The sequence below is a fragment of the Rattus norvegicus genome, chromosome 5 (assembly GCF_036323735.1).
Source record: "Rattus norvegicus strain BN/NHsdMcwi chromosome 5, GRCr8, whole genome shotgun sequence".
Classification (NCBI taxonomy): Eukaryota; Metazoa; Chordata; class Mammalia; order Rodentia; family Muridae; genus Rattus; species Rattus norvegicus.
The window spans coordinates 30333058-30353637 of NC_086023.1; the positions used below are offsets into that span (position 1 = coordinate 30333058).

At 41.6% G+C, this 20580-nt stretch overlaps 1 protein-coding gene across 2 annotated transcripts in view; it reads right to left on the bottom strand.

The window, feature by feature from the left end:
• Positions 1 to 735: 735 nt before the first annotated feature.
• Tmem67 (transmembrane protein 67) overlaps positions 736 to 20580 on the bottom strand; it is a 52910-nt gene continuing 33065 nt past the window's right edge. For both annotated transcript variants that reach the window (NM_001107916.2, XM_039109808.2), the window contains 12 exons: positions 14774 to 14872; positions 14476 to 14562; positions 13380 to 13479; positions 13147 to 13286; positions 11071 to 11211; positions 7880 to 7960; positions 7291 to 7407; positions 4445 to 4561; positions 4242 to 4346; positions 3483 to 3585; positions 2617 to 2759; positions 736 to 1852 (listed from right to left, as the gene is read on the bottom strand). In NM_001107916.2, the coding sequence (NP_001101386.3) occupies positions 1772 to 1852; positions 2617 to 2759; positions 3483 to 3585; positions 4242 to 4346; positions 4445 to 4561; positions 7291 to 7407; positions 7880 to 7960; positions 11071 to 11211; positions 13147 to 13286; positions 13380 to 13479; positions 14476 to 14562; positions 14774 to 14872 (1314 nt within the window). In that variant the 3' untranslated portion in view covers positions 736 to 1771. The remainder of the gene's footprint in view (positions 1853 to 2616; positions 2760 to 3482; positions 3586 to 4241; positions 4347 to 4444; positions 4562 to 7290; positions 7408 to 7879; positions 7961 to 11070; positions 11212 to 13146; positions 13287 to 13379; positions 13480 to 14475; positions 14563 to 14773; positions 14873 to 20580) is intronic.

Consider the following 20580-nt stretch of genomic DNA (forward strand, 5'->3'; position numbering starts at 1 on the left):
TGGAACTCACACAGGGCAGGAAACTGGAGGCAGGAGCTGACGCAGAAGCCATGGAGGGGTGCTGCTTACTGGATTGCTTCTCCTAGCTTGCTCAGCTTGCTTTCTTATAGAACCCAGGACCACGAGCCAAGGAACAGCACCAGTTGTAGACTACCGGTTGGGTCCTCCCGCCTTGATCACTAATTGAGAAAGGCCTTTCAGCCAGATCTCATGGAGGCATTTCCTCAAGGGAGGCTCCTTTCTCTGTGATAACTCCAGCTTGTGTCAAGTTGACACGCAAACCCAGCCGGTACATCAGAGGCACTGAGAAATGGCTGCCATCCTTTGGCAAACAGGAACACAGGTGTGACAAGGTATTAAGGAAAAAAACCTAATTAAATACCTCACAGTATTTTCCCTTTTCATCCTCAGCAAGTGCAGCGCCGGATCCTGACTTCTGAAATATATTTAAAGCATTTACCCTGGTAGTAACTATTTACTGAGGGAAGAAGGTTGAATTGCTTCTATGTAGGTGGTTTTAAAACTCCATGCTGCTTCATTTATTCACCTCTGTCGTTTTTATAAAGACATCCCTGTTCTGAGGCCCTTCAGACACTTAACCTTTTCTCCTTCCCTGTTCTGTTCAGTCATCCACAAAACGAAAGATCCAGCTTGGGCAGCGGCTGGACACCCTGCCCCAAGAGCACTGCATTCCTGAGTGCTAGCTCTTCTGGCAGACACAGATCAAACAGGAAATAGCAATGTAAAATATTTTATTATCTATTTTCAATTCACAGGTATATACAGTATGTACACAGCACTGCGTTTACATGTTACACAGCATCATTGTGAGAAGCAGACACGTTGTCTGGGGGTGTGGCAATCATCAGCAGCACCAGGGCTCTCCAAGTCTATGACACACCATGAAAAGACACACTTAAGAGTGTACTGAGGGGAAAATAGAAAAAGATCGACTATATGGTTCAGGATTTACTGTAAAAGTATCTTGAATCCATTTATTTTCCTTAGTAGAAAATAAGCTACTGCCTCATGAAGTCGAAGTTTGCTTCCAATAAATTGGTCAACATAAGGTGATATATTTATGGTCTATTATTTGTAATATTTAGTCATAATTGAAAAGCAACACTTTGGAGAAGTACTCTTAAAATATCAAAGTACGTGAAAAAATCCTATATTGTGAAAAATATCACCCAGTTTAACAAATGTAATGACATCAGGAACCAGGTACATAAAAGGACTGGATGCTTTGTCTAGTGGGGACGGACCCACCTACTGACAGACAGGGTGAGCTATTAGAGTCATCAGTAACGCGAACCAAATTAAATCTGAAAATACCTCTTAAAATTTATTTAACCACGAATATTAATAAAATGTGAAAATACTGAACAGAACAGTAGTTTTGAGCCTAGAAAAATAGATTTAAGCTGTGAGGAAAAGCAGGCAGGTCCTGTTCTGAAACGACAGTGCTGGGGTTAGCTTGCCATCAAGGCCTGGGAAAGCATGGAAAGTGGGATTGGGAGGGGTTGGCTTTGTTTTGTGTTGTTTATTTGTTCGCCTCCTGGTCAGCGTTAATGCATTATTTAGTAAATTAAATACAACACATAATGGGGAAATAGTATTTCTACTATATCTTATATTTTACAAGCTATAAAAATAAATCTTTCTGTAGATAAAAAAAGGAAGAATAATATGTATTACGAGTTTTACAAAAGATAGCCTGACATCACGGCTTGGCCCCATTATACTGAGTCCTCAGGTTTTGCATCACAGATTAGATCAGAAATCTTTCATCCACTAGTGTTTTGGTTGCTAAATTCTTTTGTCCTACTGTATTTCGGATAAATCGAAAAATCTAGAAAAGCAAAACAATTAAGAAGAAAATTAAATATGCAAATCAATTTAAAGTACCTAAATTAAACTAGCTAATTTTCCCAACCACTTCATATCATGAATGAGATACTTTAATTACTAGATATATTTATTTTAAAATATACATATTAGGAAATGTTTTTATGAATTATATACATACTTCTCATGCTTGCAAGAATATACTTTTAAATACTTAAGGAATTTAACTCCTAAAACTATGGAAAGATCAAAAACATCTCCCTGGTAAGGGAAGAATTTGCTATGATTCTAAATCCAGGAATAATACACCATGTAGAAACTCATTTATCCTTCGTGAGAGAGGGTGTTTGGGTGCTACCAATAACGGCATTTCCAGCACAGCTGCCATTTCTTGAAATGGTCCCCACAGTGAGACGTGTGCAATCGAGTACAGCCCTGAACCACATGCCCAGTGTTTGCTCCTTGTGTGTGAATGGGACTTAGGGAAATTCGTGCTCACTTTTGGTATGTGGGAGACGGGTGGTATGTAAGTATCTTCCTAGGCATTAAAGCCACTTTCCTTCCACTGGATCCTTGAACATTTATGGTCCCCAGGGGCAGAGTGCGGTGTGGTCTGCTGAATGGTTCTTTCCTTTGGCGGTGTTAATCATAATCTAAACATTCACCAAGCCTACTCAAAGTGGATGCTCTCACATTCTGTTGAGAAAATACATACCCTCACTTCTAACATGGCTGCTTTAGGAGAAACCAGAACACGCTGTTACTTACCTCTTGCTGCAGGTAGGTGAGGAAGGATGCTAAAACAAAGTTCTGGCAAGCCAAGTCCACGACACAGAAGAACAACAGATCAAAGATAAGGAGAGTGGCCTCGTTCCCATAATACAGCACACTGCTGAAAGAATGACTTTCATCTAGGAAAGCCATGGAAGATGTGTCAGTCAGTGACAGAGAAGATCCGTGCTACCCCCCGGCCACAGCAGATTAAACATGAGGTACATCTTGGCTCACACTAAAGTAGAAGGTGCTTCAGACTGCCAGTCTAAAATGGTAGTCAGGGCACGCAGAAACACCCACAAGCAGGAGTTTCAACATCAAAGCAAATGTTGATAATTGCTACAGAGTGCGTATGCTACGAACACCTTTAAGGAGCAGTTACTGAATCCTCGTCCTCTGCTTATAGAGCTAACAGCTAAACTAATCTTAGAGATAGTGTCCAAGAAAAGAATAAAAGATAAGAATCTAAGTCACAGTGCGAGCATGGGCTTCCTGTGTCAGTTTCCTACAGTTTGGTCCTCTGCCTCAACACACAATTCTGTCCTTTTGGGGATTTGAACACCTTCTTAAAAGACCTGAGAAGTTTCCTGTCACCATGGAAAGTAAACAAGCACAAAACCCGAATGTTCGCCTCCTCTTCCTCCCCAGAGCTGCTCTGCTATGTTCCTTAATGACACCTCTTCCTGTCTCGTTACCTTCATACTGGGTCAGTTCACACACTTCAGAATCCATCTGACTAGGCTGACCTAATCAAGTCCCCATCGTTTCTATATGAAATCATAAAGATCAATGGAAGAATGACTGCCAGCACCCCGTCTCCCCCAAACAGGCCTCAAGCTCAGCAAGGACACGAGGGTCACCATTGTAGAAGATGCTCTTCTCCAGGGGCTCCATGAACTCCATCCCGAGGATCTTTTCGAGAAGCAACTTGTCTTTTATGAAGTAATCCATTTCCTTATGAACCTAGTTTGCGAAGACAGTCATGTAAAAAACTGTAGTGAAGTCAATGCTTTCTAATTAATGAAAAATTAGAACTACAAAAGCTGAGAACACATAACATACAAAGAAAAACTTGTATAAAACGAATCACTATGCTAGAATTTAAACTAATAAATATTAATTTTAAATATTAAAAATTATTTTAGAAATATTTTAAATCTTGAATTCTTAAATTTAAGACTGAAAATCTTTAAGATTTTAGTTTAATTTAAAATTAAGATCTGAAAATTGATTTATAAGATGCTTTTTAAAAATACAATCATAGTGTAAGGATTTCAATGTGAGATAACATTTTGGCGACATACAATTCTAGTATAGTATAAAGTTCTACAATAGAATTTTATGGGACATATAAAAGGGAGTCATAATTTGCTAATGGTCACATTAAAATCACATTTTTCTTTTAGATAATCTAACTTTATGTAATCTAACTTTATGTTTAAACCATAAGTTGTTAGTGGCTGCAAATGCTTTTTAAAAAAATATTCCTATGTGTTAGGATGACAGAAAAGCATGGGTTCACTGACACGGCTGAGTGAAAATATAACTGAATTCTCATTTAACTTTTCAAAGCCAGCAGACCACCCTGGCTACAGACAGACAGACATCCAAACACATACGTGGTCAATGAAAGAGCCGAGGAACTTATTCATTGCGTGGTATGCCTTTATACTTTGTTCCAAGGTACTCCCTGATGAGCTCAGCAGTCTGGCAGGGCCATTTCTCTAATATGCAGGAGAGAAACGTGTAAGCACAGCACGCCTGATGCGGGACTTAAATGACCTAAGGATGGTGAAATACGCGTGAGCAATACTTTACAGACCCTTGTTAATGTCTCGTGAATTCTGTCATAGTGCTGTCTCATCTGACTGGAAACGGCAATCTGAAACGTCTGCCCATCTGTGTTGGGCACCAAACCTCTTTGACTGCACAAATTTTCCTAAAAAACAAAAAATTTAAGGGTTTAAATTAAGATAGAAATGATTGCAAAAGGCCTTTTAAAAAAAGAAAGTTCTTCAGCTTGTTCACGTTACAAGATTTATTAATCTAATGGAATCTTGCTGATACTGGACTTGAGACGAACACTAGTGTTTCTCACTGTGGTCACAGTTTCCCACAGATCTGTGGTCTCAGTCACTTCACTCTCATTCCAGCTTCCCCGTCGTCGCGGTGTCACCTCCTGTACTCTGCTCTAAACCACTGAGCTCACTGTACAGTTTGTACCTTAGTTTTCACCGCGAGGACCTTACCTTCTTTAACGTTTGTAAGACTGAACAGTGGAAGTATGGATACCTTCTCACAGACTATACACGACGAACACGAACTCACTGTTGCAGTAGCTCAGTGCCCAGCCAGTTCCCACTGACGGCTCACGGCCCGTCAGATTCTGCCTCCGTGACTCCTTCTCAGAACTTACTACTCTCTCTCGCCTGATCCCACCCAGCGAGCAGGACAGCCTTTGGTTTCCACAAATGTAAAGGAAGATATATATGAGATTCTCTATTTTGAATAAAAATTTAAATTAACAAAGTATAGGAAATTGTGGGGAATGAAGAATGCATAAACTATGAAGAGGAACCAAGAAAAGATCAGCTATAAATTTCAATATCTGGACTGGATATATTAAAGCACATCATTTCCAGCTCTTTTCTAAGTCACAAACATACACAGAACAACAACAACAATGACAACACTCGGAATTACACTTTTTTTTTTGTTAAACATCATATCCCGAGCAATTTTCCATACATACATAGTCATTTGGGGAGGTAGAAAGGATGACTTTTATTTATATATAAAAAGTGGCAGCATAGGAAAATCAGCCAGGCACAGTCTGATATCTCTGCTCAGTCGGTTCTGATGACCCCAGTCTTCGTAGCTTCCATCTGGTCGGTAGCCGACAACGCCAGGAATCCTCTGGGCCTTGAGCTCCTTCACTGCGAGGGTCTCCTTCCGCTCAGGCTTCACCATCCCCGGGGCACACTCGGAGAGCTGGAGGGCTGGGGACCCAGCACCCACTGGCTTGCTAGTACTTGATCATGTGTGGAGTAGTGACTCTCACTGACTTTCAGTTGCTCCCTAGTCCTGCTGGGCATTTTCCAAGACATTTATGCCTGCATCCTCCTCCTTGTCCCCTTCAAAGTCATTGCCACTGAAGGTCCTCATTGTCTGACATGAGGACAGTGGACTCCCATCTTTAATATAAAATAGTTAAGCACTAACTTCAGAGGTTTAATTGTAAAGGTAAACCAGCCTACACAATCCTCTCAAACGTTTGCATGCTTTCTTCCTGTGGAAAAATCTAGACTCTAAGAATTTTCCTTGGGTTAAAATTCACATAAGCAGTCTAAGACTAGAGAGTCCCAAGAATCTCCTGACGTTTACTACTCAAAACATTTTCCAGTTGTAAAAACCTTCCTGATAACACCTGTCTTACGGTTCACATTTTATTAACCATTAGCTTCACAGAAGTATGGCAAGTTGAAGACGGAGCACCATGGTTTTAGATATCAATATCGCTGACATATTAGTTATATGCACTTTACCCTAATTTGCTATCTTGTAATTGTGACTGACATATATGTCCTATGATAGTAAACTAAACTGAATTACTACTCACGTCCTGAGGCTTTCCAAAGGGTACACTTTTGATGGCACTCCTCGGTTGTCATCTTTGTTCCCAGGGGCTTACGGCTTAAATTATTACAGGTAACCTTTCAACCCACAGTCGCGTCTAAGAGCTAAGGGAGGGTTTAGCTCCTCAATTCTCCAAGTCGCAGATATGGGCTCAGTGAACCCCTAAGGCTTTCTTCTTAGCACCCCTTGTTCTTTTTTGGGGTGTCCTTGCTCGGGTCTCAGTATCATCAACCTTTAGCCAATCTTTGTTTCATTTATCTCCCCAGGTTTCTTTTATTTAGGGTATTTTACTGTAGACTTAAGATCCTGTCATTTCACTTGTGATTCTCTAATAAGGATTTAATGAAACAACCGCCACTGTCATTTTTATAACTAACAAAATTAATCACTTAATAGAACAGCGAATGATTATGTCAGACTTTCTCGGTATCTTAAGCTTCGCTGCCCTGTTTCCTAGTGTCCCTCAAGCAGGATCTCCTCTACCCCACCATCAGCCCTCCTCTCCTTTAACGCCGTTGGTTTGTTACAGACAGTCAGCCATGTGCTCTGTGGTGCGCTGCACATTGGATGTGCTAAGGACTTCTATCAGCTCTGTCTCGGTTGCTCCTCTGGACTCTGTTCTTCCTATAAAACCGTGGTTAAACTAGAGATTTGATTGTCTTCAGGCTCGGTCTTCCCAGCACAGCAGGAAGTGCAGTGTCGGCTTGCTTCATTTTTAACTGACTGAAAGGAGTCTCTGTGTCCGGATCCCGTGAGCCTGACCCTTCGCTAGAGCTGCCATTGACACGCTCTTGTTTAAGAACCACTGATGACTGCAGTCTGTCTTTCCACCCATTAGTCTCAGTGCACTGGTGCTCCCCTAACTCAAACATCCTCCCTCTCTCCCTGCAGAGGAGGAAGAACTTTCCTGGCGCACTTGATTACTCTGAAATCCATGGAGACTGCAGACAAACCCGGGCTCCATTCGTACTCAGGTCATTACTTGGCAGCCCTGCGACTTTCCAAAGTCATTCGTGAGGACTACGTTCTTACCGCCTCTCGCCTCAGGTTCATGTTCATGTCCTCCATGTTGGTGTCCGCATGGCCGTGGACTGACCTGCCGTGAATGTAATATCCAAAACATCTGTGGGACAGCAGGAACACTGACACCTGCAGAGAGCGCGGGAAAAGAGGCGATCAGGGACTTCTCCATAACGGCCAAGTAAGCTTTTGTTAAAATGGCTACCTTTTACCCAAAATAACGATTAGCAAGGAAACAATGTTGTTTGTTGTGTATAAAGTTAGTGGAAAGAAGGCTAGAGCTGTTTTCTAAGAATGTGTGAAAAAAAATCAGGGGCTGCAGGATGAATGAATCACTAATTAATTATTCATAATTAAGAACTGCAGATAAAGAAGAAAAAAGGTAAGGCAAGAGTATTAACTTGTGGAAGAATATATCTATTCTTCAAATTAATAGCTGGTTGAAAATTAGATGGGCAATCCGATCATCACAAGCCAACTTATTAAACTGCTGTAGAGCTGCTCGGTGAGATGTACGGGCACGTTTTAATGCTTCTCTACACATACCTGTCTTTCCAAAGTGGAAAGTGACAGTCGCAAGATGATCTTAGAGAGTACTCACGTTACTCATGGAGCACAGGTCAACGAACTGCCGGATTTTGTCTTCTATGAATCTCTCATAAAAGGCAGCAAAGAAAACAGCCTGAAACAGCAAGGCATAGTCACGCATGCTGCCTCCTTCGGGAAGTCCACCGTCCTTAATAACCGCAGTGGACTATTTTAAGAAAACAGACGTTCCAACCAAGAACACAGTGGCCTCTAAAGGTTCCCATGGGATAAAATCCCATTTATCTGTTCTGAGTCTATCCCCTAAGGCGGTGAGATTTGGAATTATGTCAAGAGTTCCTGAGTGACCATTTTGAAAAGTGCCATATTTGGAGCCCTCCCCACCACTCTCCAATCCTAACCTCTACTCTTCTTTGTTAACTACCTCACATCGCTGTCAGGTATCTTCATAGCATTTGTCATAGTCTAGTTAGCTCTTGTAAGTGTTAGGGCTTTCACACAGATTCAACAGTGTCTATTACATAAGGCATGCTTAACCTAAGGATGGATTAGAGACTCCATAGCACCTTGTTTATAGTATATCCTTAAACTAAACACCACCACCACACACACACACACACACACACACACACACACACACACACACACACACACACTCTTAAGGAACAGAACATACTAACAGTTAAGATTTAAAATGTAAAGGAGTGAACACTGAAGCCTGCTTGACTGTTAGGCACATTTATGAAGAGGTTAGATGTTAGGTGCAGTTTTAAGAATGCTACTGTCTTTGCCAGTGACCACCCTTCCCAGTTCCCTTTAGCTCTACCTGGCTAAGCTCTGGGATAGCAACCTCCAGCCCTGACTCAGCTTCTCTTTCTACCCACCTTTGCTCCAGGAGAGGGTCTCGTTACCAGCCCACTCCCAAGAGCCTTGAGTCTGTGGATAAAAGGCCCGCACATAACTCCGTTACCTTTTAACTTGCCTACTAACACAATTGCTGGGCGCAATACCTCCTGCCTACAAAAGAGTGGCCTTACCAACGTATTATCTCCATTTCTCTTCCTGCCCTAATCTCAGTGGCTCATTCCGTCTAGTCCCTGACAAACGTCGTTGGCACCCTCCCACAGTGGAGGCTGCAGGCCCTAGCTTCCTGGAGACCTTACATGATTTGGTGCATTCTTCTCATTCCAAAGCATCGTAGAAAAGCCCCTTCTTCCCTTCCCTGAGTCTCCTTTTCCTCTGGGGACCCAGAAGTCCCACCTGTACTTTCCGCCCAGCAATTGGCTTCTGGCCTTTATTGACAAATGAAGAACCAGTTAGGGAACTAGACCTTAGTATCAGAACCTCCCCTTACAGTTAGGCCCACTTGCAAACAGGCAAAGGAACTCACAGATATTTGAGGGATGACCTTAGCACAGACAGAAAGGCTTCCTCACTGGTCTGAAGGCCAGTGGGAGCAGCGGATGAGGTGAGGCGGTGGCAAGACTGCCAGCTACTGTCCTAACCACCTTCCCTGCTTCTTCTTAGCTACAGACCTGTCCTTTGGTCAGGACACATGGATGCCCAGTTGAAGGGCATCAGCACAGTTCTGTGTGGCCACAGGACTGAGCTCTAGCCAAGAGGATACTGAACGGTACTTCGCAAAGGCTCTTTGGGCTTTTTGTTTTTTGGGTTTTTTTTTGGTTTGTTTGAAAAAATTTTTTTCTTTACTTCTTTTAAGTGTGTGCACATTTGCTGGTGAGCATGTATTTGTGCCTGTGCTTGCAGGTGTCTAGAAGCCAGAGAGGCCGTCCGTCCTCTCTACAGTTACAGTAGGTTGCGAGGCACAATTCTGGTCCTCTGCAGTAGTACTAACGTGATTCTAGCTACCTTAAACCACCAACCTGATATGGTCAAGAGTCCCCTGAGAAGGGAGGTTAATTTGAGGTCAGATCAGATTGGCCTGTAGCCATGTCTGCTGGGGATTGCCCTGATTATTAACAGGCATAGCAGAGTCCAGTTACCTCTGGGCAGCCCGGTTCTTTGGGTAGGTGGTCCTGCACTGTATGAGAAACCTAGTCACACCAGAGCCCACGGGCAGGCCAGTAAGCAGTCCTGCTCCACAGGGAGGCTTCAAGTTCCTGCTGGATTTTCTGCCCTCTCATTCCTCTGTGATCATCTGTGACCTGGAATATAAGTCCAGTGGATCTTTTGTCCACTAAGCTTCTTCTTTGTCATTGGTGTATGTCACAGTGACAGAGTCAAAGTAGGACATGCTCTTAACCATCAAGTCATGTCTTCTGCCCCAAGATTTAAAAAGAGAGGGGAAAAACTAGACTCCCAGTTAATTCCCTCCTATAAAACCATCAGCTGTTATGGCCCAGGAGATGGACTCGGGGCTGGAGGTCCCCATGGTAGAGAGCAGGCTCCTGGGTCCCGATGACAACAGCGAGGAGCTGGTACATATATATATTCGGGCTTCTGCTCTTCTCTTTCACGAGAAGGTGGGAGGGGAAGGAAATATGTGCTTCCTTGTTACATTTAGTGAAAGGGGAAACGCTTCAGATGGCCTTCCATGAATTTCCCTCTGGGAATGCTACGTAACACAGTGGACTGTGCACAAGACTTCTAAACATCACTTCAGATTCTGTCATATGTGTGTCCCCTCTCCTGGTATTAAATTTACTAGCTCTCACCGGCTCTAGCTCTGTCGCTTCAAGTTTGAACAGTGTCCCCAACGCTCAAAAAACGTACACTCCAAAAGTCAGTTCTCAGGATGGGGGGAAAGTTCACCCGTAGATTGTGGAATGCCACTTGAATCCAGTCCAAAGAAAAACGACAATTTAATCAAACAGGTAAAGAAAATGCCATATAAAAATATAAACAAGAAGAAGAAAATATCTTTCCTACATCTGCCCTGGATCTGAGTCTCCAAAAAAGCCCCTTCGGAATCCACAACTGCTAAGAAGTGAGCTCTGACACCAAACTGCCTGGGTTCAAATCCCAGCATTCCATCTCCAGCTGTGTGACCGTTAGCAACTGGGTTAACCCTCCAGAGCCACACGTGTCCTGCTTGTAACATGAGGATGCTGACTTAAACGGTCTGCCGAGGCTGAAGTACAGACGACGTAGTTACTGTGATAAAGCTGCTACTGATTCTCATATGTCTGGGTCCTGAGTCACTGCCTCTGTCACCTTTCTGCGCAGGACTCAGCATCGAGAGACGTAGGTGCACAAGCAGGGGTCTAAACTGGCAATGCCGTTTACCTGGACTATTCCGATCACCAGCCAGATAGTGGTAGCCACAGCGTATCTCAAAATGCGACTGTAAGGAGCTGCGTAGTCTGACAGGCTTCTAGAAAGGCTCGAGGATGGATCCATTAACGCTAAGTTTTTGAATCCCACCACCTGAGGAAAAAGGGAAAAAATGAGAATTTAAACAGACATAGAAAGAGAAAAGTTTCTAGACTGAAACTGAAATACTTTTCTCTACCTGCCTTGAAACACTGGCTTGCAAGCAGTGGGAAACAGACACAAACCAAGCCTCAATCTACCAATAAATTAAACAAACAACGAGTAATTCACGAATATTTAACACATACCAGGCACTATACTAGATATTTCAAAACAATACACTCCAAAGTGCCTTCCAAGCATCTTCTTATATAAATAAAGCTGTACTTAAATAAATAAATTTGATGGGTACATTACATTGACTGCCATGTCTCTTCCCCATGTAAAAATCAAACAAAGAGTTTGAAAATTTTTATAGTTAAGGTTCTTATAAAATTTTATTTAGTCTAGTGTTTTGCAAAGTTAACTGGAGAATCATGTAGTACCTTTTCAAGTTCACCAAATATTCAAATTCCAGTATTTATTTATTTGAAGCTGGGTCTCCTTAACCTAGGCTAGGGTGGAACTTGCTATGTACAGGCTCATGACCTTTGACCTCGAATCTTCTTTTTTTTTTGTGGTGTTGCTTTGTTTTCAGTGGTGGACACACTGTTGTCACTGACTAGTGAAGAACAGTGGTGGACACACTGTTGACACTGACTAGTGAAGAACAGATGTGCTTCTGTTAACAACTTTACCATGAAAAGTGGCCTATAATGAGCAAATGTGACATCTTGCAAGCTTGTATCCTCTCACAATATCATGTCATGGTTTGAAAGTACAACCCCAAGCATGTGCTGGAAACTGAATCCTCAGTGTGACAGTGTAAAGTGAGAATCATAAGGAGAGGGTTAAGACAGGAGGACTCCACCCTTAAGAGTAGAACAATGGGCACAGTAAATCAGGTTTGGGCCAGCAAGGTGGATAACCTTGAATTCCTGATTCTCTTCTGCTTCTCTGAAGATTGGGGATTACAGTCCTGCACTACCACACCTGACTTCATCAAACAGTATTAAAACAAAACAAAACAAAACAAAACACTGCTTACCAAAAAGATAAGTATGTGAGGCAAAAGAAGTGTTGAGTAGCTTAATTTAGTCATTCTATAATAGATATGTACACTGACAAATCAAATCATGCCATGTAGTATAAACATATAATCTGTGTGGAGGGAGATGCTGGAGAGTGAACCTAGGGCCTCTTGGACGCTGAGTAATCACCTTATTATTGAGCTATGTCCTCCCACACAACATGCCCCACTTCATATAACTGTTTGGAGACAAAGTCTCACTAAATTGCCCACGCTGGCCTTGAACTTATTCTCAAGGCCAGGCAGGCCTTGAACTTGTGACCCTCTCACTTCAAATTCCCAAGGAGAAAATGCACAATAGTGCAGAAGTGCTCCTGATGCAGGAGAGAACACAGATCATAAAGAAGGGGAGCTTTGGAAAGTATATAGATGGGCTCACCTGAAAGCTACTAAAACTAATCTGTAACAAGCAACACAGGTACTTTATAGAAGTTTACCAGGAATTCTGCCGCAGGTCACAAAAGCTACTCCCTAAAGCCAGAATTCATGGAGACACGAGGTAGAGTGGTGGTACCCAGGGCTGCAGGGAAGCGAACTGGGGATTGTGAACTGTTGCATAGGAACAAAGAAGGCAGATGTGGTGAGAATCTGTTACAATGTGGATGTTCCTATAGCACTGAGCTTCACATTTGAAAGTGGATCTGATGAGCGACCTTTTAAGGCCCCATCACAGCATATCTAAGTTTTGCTTTTGTTTGTTTTATAGGAAGGATAAGGGGGGATGTAAAAGACATTTCCTTATGCTGTTTTGCCAACAATGCTTCACCACAGAAAGCTGCTGCATGGTCTGAGAAATCACTGGAGATGACACTGATGTGGTGCTAATGGGCCGCACCACATGGTTCTGTGACAGTTCATACCTCCAAGAAGAAGAGCGTGGTAAGTACTTGAAAGAGTGGATTGATTTTTCTCACAGTCTGAATCTCGTTCCATTCATTTGCCACAAAATACGTTCTCCATATGCTCACAGGAACAGTGGCACTCCGCACACCACCCTCACCTGGGAAGGAGGGAGGCCATGTGAGTGAAAGCCTTTCCCCTGAGTGCCGTGGGCAGCTAGAGAATTAATTATGGCACAAACATCTTCAGTTACCTTCGACAGCTTTGAGAACTTTTCCTTTCGGCCGTTCCCAATCAATAAAGAATATATCTATGGTAATCTGGGATATGAGCTTGTGCAAAAATTGTAGAGCCTAAAAATAACATACAACAAAACACTTGAAAAGAATCGTCACTCGAAAAGTAATTATAAAGCTACATATTCTTTACAAAGCAGTGTGGCCACAAGAGCACATCTATACCAACTGAAGTGAACTGCCACACACCTGTTAATTCACCTTCTTTTTTCGTTTTTCCCTTAAAATAGAATCATGAAAAAAAGAAGAGATATCCTCCTTCCCTGTCTGCTACAGGACCTTTGCATAAACAATTCCCTTCCTCTAGGCGCTGCACATTATCTGACTTCTTTATACAAACGGTAACTTGTGAAGCCCTGTGGAAGCAGTAGATGCCCCTGCTGTCCTTTCTTCTCTGGAACTGAGCTAGAAAGCAGTGTGTTGTTGAGACATACTTCTCTCAGCTACAGGGACAGTCCATCCAAGCTGAGTTCTCACCCTGGGGGCATTTCTGACCAAGGGATAAAAATCCAAGTACAGGATGAGAACTTTGCTGAAGATTCCTTTCTCAGTGCGTAAAGCAGACACCACTTCCAAAAGCCAGTGGGATGCGGCCTACCAGACGTGTGTGAGCGGCCGTCAGCTACAAGGGTGAAGACAGCTCGAGGGGTGGTTGCCACAGGAAGATGAGGAGGAAAGGTTCATACTAATTTCTACAACCTCAACACATCACCAGGCTTAGCTTTTAATCCTCATTAACAAAGAGACAAAATCCACCATGGGAAGTATTTCGTCCATTATGATTTTAAACAAAAAGTTAAGCTTGAAATATTTTGTTAAATTAGCTATAAATCATGATTGCTAATGCAAATTTATAACTTTTTTGAAGCCATGATTTAAGGTATAACTTTAAATGGGCACATTTATGAATAAAGGCACATTTCCTACCTAAAATAAAATAACTGATGCTTTCTTTCAAAATCAAAACGACTTTACACCAAAAATTTTAAATGAATTTAAAAGACTGGGCTGTAGCAGGCTTTTGAAATTGGTAACCTGTCCTTTGACACATACCTTCATAGCAAAGGCACACCCCACATAAGTAACGAAACGTTCTTCCTGAACCGGCATCGGCAGCAAAACAGAGACAGACTTCTGTGCCTGTAGTAACAACCACACAAGTCATTACTACACAATGTATAAACCAATGGAAGCACATACAGCAAACAGTATTGTCCTCCATAAACGGGACCCCCAGGGTGGGGGCTGGGGGATTAGCACCTGTCTCAATGGGCTTGAACAGAAATAGGTCTCTTATAAAAGCTGCTTATTAGTATTCAGACATTTAGGTTAAATTCAAAAACTCACTCACTTTGAAGAAAATAAGCCAATAAAGCCCTGTCCCCACAGTGATGATGAAAAACACATTGGCCAGGTCACCAGCGTAGTACAGCAGGAATTTCATAACTGTCTGCAATGTGAAGAGAATTACGATTGCTAAAGGTTCCACTTGTTACCTGCTTATTACATTTACTTCTGCTAAAAAAAAAATGAACAGGAAATATAAGCTCTATTTCACGTTCATCATATATAAAATAGGAATAATAAAAGTACTACTTTTAAGAACTTAAAGTATAAAAATATTTCCTTCCCCCCCCCTCTCTGTGTGTGTGTGTGTGTGTGTGTGTGTGTGTGCGCGCGCGTGCGCGCGCGCACATGAGTGTATGTGAGGGCATGCGTGTGTGTATGTGCGATCTGTGTGCATAAGTGTTATGTACCGTGGAATGTATTTATGTAGAGGTCAAAGGACAACCGTATGGAGTCAGTTCTCTCCTCCTACCTCTATGTATGTTCCAGGAGTAGAATATGCTGAGGGTTATGCATGAGGGATGACAAATGACTTTAGGACTCACGGAATGCAGGTCACTGGTTACCACAGCCACATGGGTGAGCCTCAGTGTGGCACAGCCCAGAGGCCCATGTGTCCTGAGGAGGTCATGCAGTTATGGAGGTCTACTCTACTTGCTGCCCTCATGCCCCTCTCAATCTAAGAGTCATATGAAAACTCTAAGGGGGCTCCTAGCCCCTCACTGGGCAGTATCTCTGGCTCCCACAATATCAATGCTTGATCTCTTTCAGGCATTGCTGCTGGAGCAGATTGATGATTCAGTGACTGCTCTAGAGAAGAACTTAGGGACATACATTGTCAACAATGACCACCACCCTTAGAAAACATTTTGAAAAATAAAGCTGTTAGTGAAGCTAGGTTGGAATGTTTTTACTCCTGTCTCTGATGTAAAAATTCTTTAGGGAACAATTTGAAGTTTAGAGAGACACACTCTTACTAGTTAAATAGGGACCTTTTATGGTCAGAGAACAAGAAAAATTGCATCGCTGGCTGACGTGACACTGGTGACAATTGAGTCCTTATACCCATTTTTGCCCTCAGCTTCCTGGTATGATTTGTTAAGGTTTGCTGATGAGTAGATATGCATTCTGAGGACTTAAAGTAGATATGACTGATTTTTGTCTAAAAGTTTACATTTATGATTCTTTTGAGATTCTTTTTTTTAATAAGATTTATTCATTTATTATATATAAGTACACTGTAGCTATCTTCAGACACACCAGAAGAGGGCATCGGATCTCTTTACAGATGGTTGTGAGCCACCATGTGGTTGCTGGGATTTGAACTCATGACCTCTGGAAGAGCAGTCAGTGCTCTTAACCGCTGAGCCATCTCTCCAGCCCCTTCTTTTGAGATTCTTACAAGATTACTTTTAAAGAGTAATAAAATAATTACTCCTTTCTTTGTAACTGCAAATTGCTGCCTGCCATTAAGAGGAACTGGCTGAGAAAACTACCTTGCTTGTTCACATTTTATTAATCTATAACAAGTAAGTTGCTTAGTTATGAATGTACATGGGTTTGGGGGGATACTTTGTTTCTTTATCTGTACGATTTACTGTTACTTCTTGTAAAGGTATTGGGGAACACGCTTTTTTCTTAATCATTTATTAGAAGAAAACTAAAATGTAATCACATTGTAATTTTATGCTTGAAAGATTTTTCTGGGATATACGAACCATGTAAGAAAGAATAAAGTGCGAGGGCTGGAGCATCCATCAAGTATGGAGAATACACACACACACACACACACACACACACCACACATATATATGTATATATATATATATATATGTATACATATATAAATGAAACACTTGTCTGGGTGTGTATTAGAACTTGCTCCATCCAACAATTGTGTGCATTTATGTAGATATATGTAAAATACTTGGAGCCTGCTTGCTGGAGCTGGAGCATGTTCTAACTATTCTATGTGTAAATGTGTATATGTTTGTCTATAGGTCTGTATACATACATGTATGTATACATGTATGTGTGTATGAAGTTATTGGACTATGCCTTTTGTTTTATCCATTCTATGTGTTTGTTTGTGTGTGTGTGTGTGTGTGTGTGTGCGCGTGTGTGTCTATGTATGGATTTTCTCACTTTCCTTCTCTTACTGACCACCTCCAAGTAGTTAAGAGTCCATAGTTTTTCTGCTGGCCACAGGGAATGCTAGCCCCAGTAAATTAAGATTTGTTCCCTCAGAGCAAACTCTGCTGAGTAACTTTTTTTCTTTTCTCTTATTGGATTTTTTAAATTTACTTTAAATGTTAATAATGTTCTCTTTTTCAATTTCCCCTCCAGAAGCCTGCTATCCCATCCTGCCCCCCTGCTTCTATGAGGGTGTTCCCTCACCCACCCACTCACTCCCTCCCATCTCCCTGCCCTGACATTCCCATACACTGGGACATCAGGCCTTCACAGGACCAAGGGTCTCTCTTCCACTGATGCCCCACAAGGTCATCCTCTACTACATATGCGGCTGGAGACATATGTCCATCCCTGTATACTCTTGGGATGCTGGTTTAGTCCCTGGGAACTCTGGAGGGGTCTGGTTGGTTGATATTGTTATTCTTCTTATGGGGTTGCAAACCCCTTCAGCTATTTCAGTCCTTTCTCTAACTCCTCCATTGGGGACTCTAGTCTCAGTTCAATGGTTGGCTTCGAGCATCCGCCTCTGTATTTGTCAGGCTCTGGCAGAGCCTCTCAGGAGACAGCTATGTTAGGCTCCTGTGAGCATGCACCTCTTGGCATTCCCAACATTGTCTGAGTTTGTGAGTCCATGTGGGATGGATCCCCAGCTGTGGCAATCATTGGATGGCCTTTCCTTCAGTCTCTGCTCCACACTTTGTCTCTATATTTCCTCCTATGAATATTTTTGTACCCCCTTCTAAGAAGGACTGAAGCATCCATACTTTGGTCTTCCTTCCTCTTGAGCTTCATGTGGTTTGTGAATTGTATCTTGGGTATTCCTAGCTTTTGGGCTAATCCACTTATCAATGAATGCATACCATGTGTGTTCTTTTGTGACTGGGTTGCCTCACTCAGGATGTTATTTTCCAGTTCTATCCATTTGCCTAAGTATTTCATGAAGTCATTGTTTTTGATAGCTGAATAGAATTCCATTGTGTAAATGCACCTCATGTTCTGTATCCATTCCTCTGTTGAAAGACATCTGGGTTCTTTTCAGTTTCTGGATATTATAAATAAGGCTGCTATGAACATAGTGGAGCATGTGTCCTTGTTACATGTTCAAGCATCTTTTGGGAATATGCCCAGGAGTGGTTTGGCTGGGTCCTCAGGTAGTACTATGTCCAATTTTCTGAGAAACCACTAGACTGCTTTCCAGAGTGGTTGTACCAGTTTGCAATCCCACCAACAATGGAGGAGTGTTCCTCTTTCTCTGCATCTTAGACAGCATCTGCTGTCACCTGAGTTTTTGATATTAGCCATTCTGACTTGTGTGAGGTGGATCTCAGAGTTGTTTTGATTTGGATTTCCCTGATGACTAAGGATGTTGAACATTTCTTTAGATGCTTCTTGGCCATTCAAGATCCTCAATTGAGAATTCTGTTTAGCTCTGTAGCCCCCACGCCACCCAATCCCTTTATTAAAGGGTTATTTGATTCTGTGGAGTCGAACTTCTTGAATTCTTTGTATATGTTGGATATTAGTCCTCTATTGGATGTAGAATTGGTAAAGATCTTTTCCCAATCTGTTGGTTGCCATTTTGTCCTAATGGCAGTGTCCTTTGCTTTACAGAAGCTTTGCAATTTTATGAGGTCCCATTTGTCAATTATTGATCTTAGAGCATAAGCCATTGGTGTTCTGTTAAGGAAATTTCCCCCTGTGCCCATGTATTTAAGGTTCTTCCCCACTTTCTCTTCTATTAGTTTCAGTTTATCTGGTTTTATGTGGAGGTCCGTGATCAACTTGTACTTCAGCTTTGTACAAGACAATGAGAATGGGTCGATTTGCATTCTTCCACATGCTGACCTCCAGTTGAACCAGCACCATTTGTTGAAAAATGCTTTTATCCACTGGATGGTTTTGGCTCCTGTGTCAAGGAGCAAGTGACCATAGGTGTGTGGGTTCATTTCTGGATCTTCAATTCTATTCCATAGATCTACCATCCTGTCTCTATACCAATACCATATAATTTTTTATCACGGTTGCTCCGTAATACAGCTTGAAGTTAGGAATGGTGATTCCCCCAGAAGTTCTTTTATTGTTGAGAATAGTTTTTTTGCTATCTTGGGTTTTTTGTTATTCCCAATGAATTCGCAAATTGCTCTTTCTAACTCTATGAAGAATTGAGTTGGGATTTTGATGGGGATTGAATCTGTAGAATGCTTTTGGCAAGATGGCAATTTTTACTATATTAATCCTGCCAATCTATGAGCATGGAAGTTCTTTCCATCTTTTGAGATCTTCTTCAATTTCTTTCTTCAGAGATTTGAAGTTCTTGTCATACAGATCTTTCACTTGCTTGGTTAGAATCACCCCAAGGTATTTTATATTATTTGTGACTATTGTGAAGAGTGTTGTTTCCCTAATTTCTTTCTCGGCTTGTTTCTCTTTTGTATAGAGGAAGACTACTGATTTGTTTGAGTTAATTTTATATCCAGCCACTTTGCTGAAGTTGTTTATCAGCTTTAGTAGTTCTCTGGTGGAACTTTTGGGATCACTTAAATATACTATCATGTCATCTGCAAATAGTGATATTTTGACCTCTTCTTTTCCAATCTGTATCCCTTTGACCTCCTTTCGTTGTCCGATTGCTCTGGCTAGAACTTCAAGAACTATATTGAATAAGTAGGGAGAGAGTGGGCAGCCTTGTCTAGTCCCTGATTTTAGTGGGATTGCTTCAAGTTTCTCTCCATTTAGTTTAATGTTAGCTACTGGTTTGCAGTATATTGCTTTTAGTATGTTTAGGTATGGGCCTTGAATTTCTGATCTTTCCAGGACTTTTACCATGAAGAGGTGTTAAATTTTGTCAAATGCTTTCTCAGCATCTAATGAAATGATCATGTGTTTCTTTTTTTTTTCCCTATGGGTTTGTTTATATAGTGGATTATGTTGATGGATGGGTTTCCATATATTGAACCATCCCGGAATCCCTGGGATGAAGCCTACTTGATCATGACTGATGATTATTTTGATATATTCTTGGATTCCTTTGGGAGAATGATTTTTTGAATTTCCTCAGAATCTGTTGTTATATCTCCTTGTTCATTTCTAATTTTGTTAATTTGGATACACTCTCTGTGCCCTCTAGTTAGTCTGGCTAAGGGTTTATCTATCTTGTTGATTTTCTCAAAGAACCAGCTCCTGGTTCTGTTGATTCTTTCTATGGTCCTTTTTGTTTCTACTTGGTTGATTTCAGCTCTGAGTTTGATTATTTCCTGCCTTCTATTCCTCTTGGGTGTATTTGCTTCTTTTTGTTCTAGAGCTTTTAGGTGTGCTATCAAGCTGCTAATGTATGCTCTCTCCAGTTTCTTTTTGGAGGCACTCAGAGCTATGAGTTTTCCTCTCAGCACTGCTTTCATTGTGTCCCATAAGTTTGGGTACGTTGTGCCTTCATTTTCATTAAATTCTAAAAAGTCTTTAATTTCTTTCTTTATTTCTTCCTTGACCAAGTTATCACTGAGTAGAGCGTTGTTCAACTTCCAATGTATATGTGGGTTTTCTGTTGTTTTTGTTGTTATTGAAGACCAGTCTTAATTCGTGGTGATCTGATAGGATGCATGGGATTATTTCAGTCTTTGT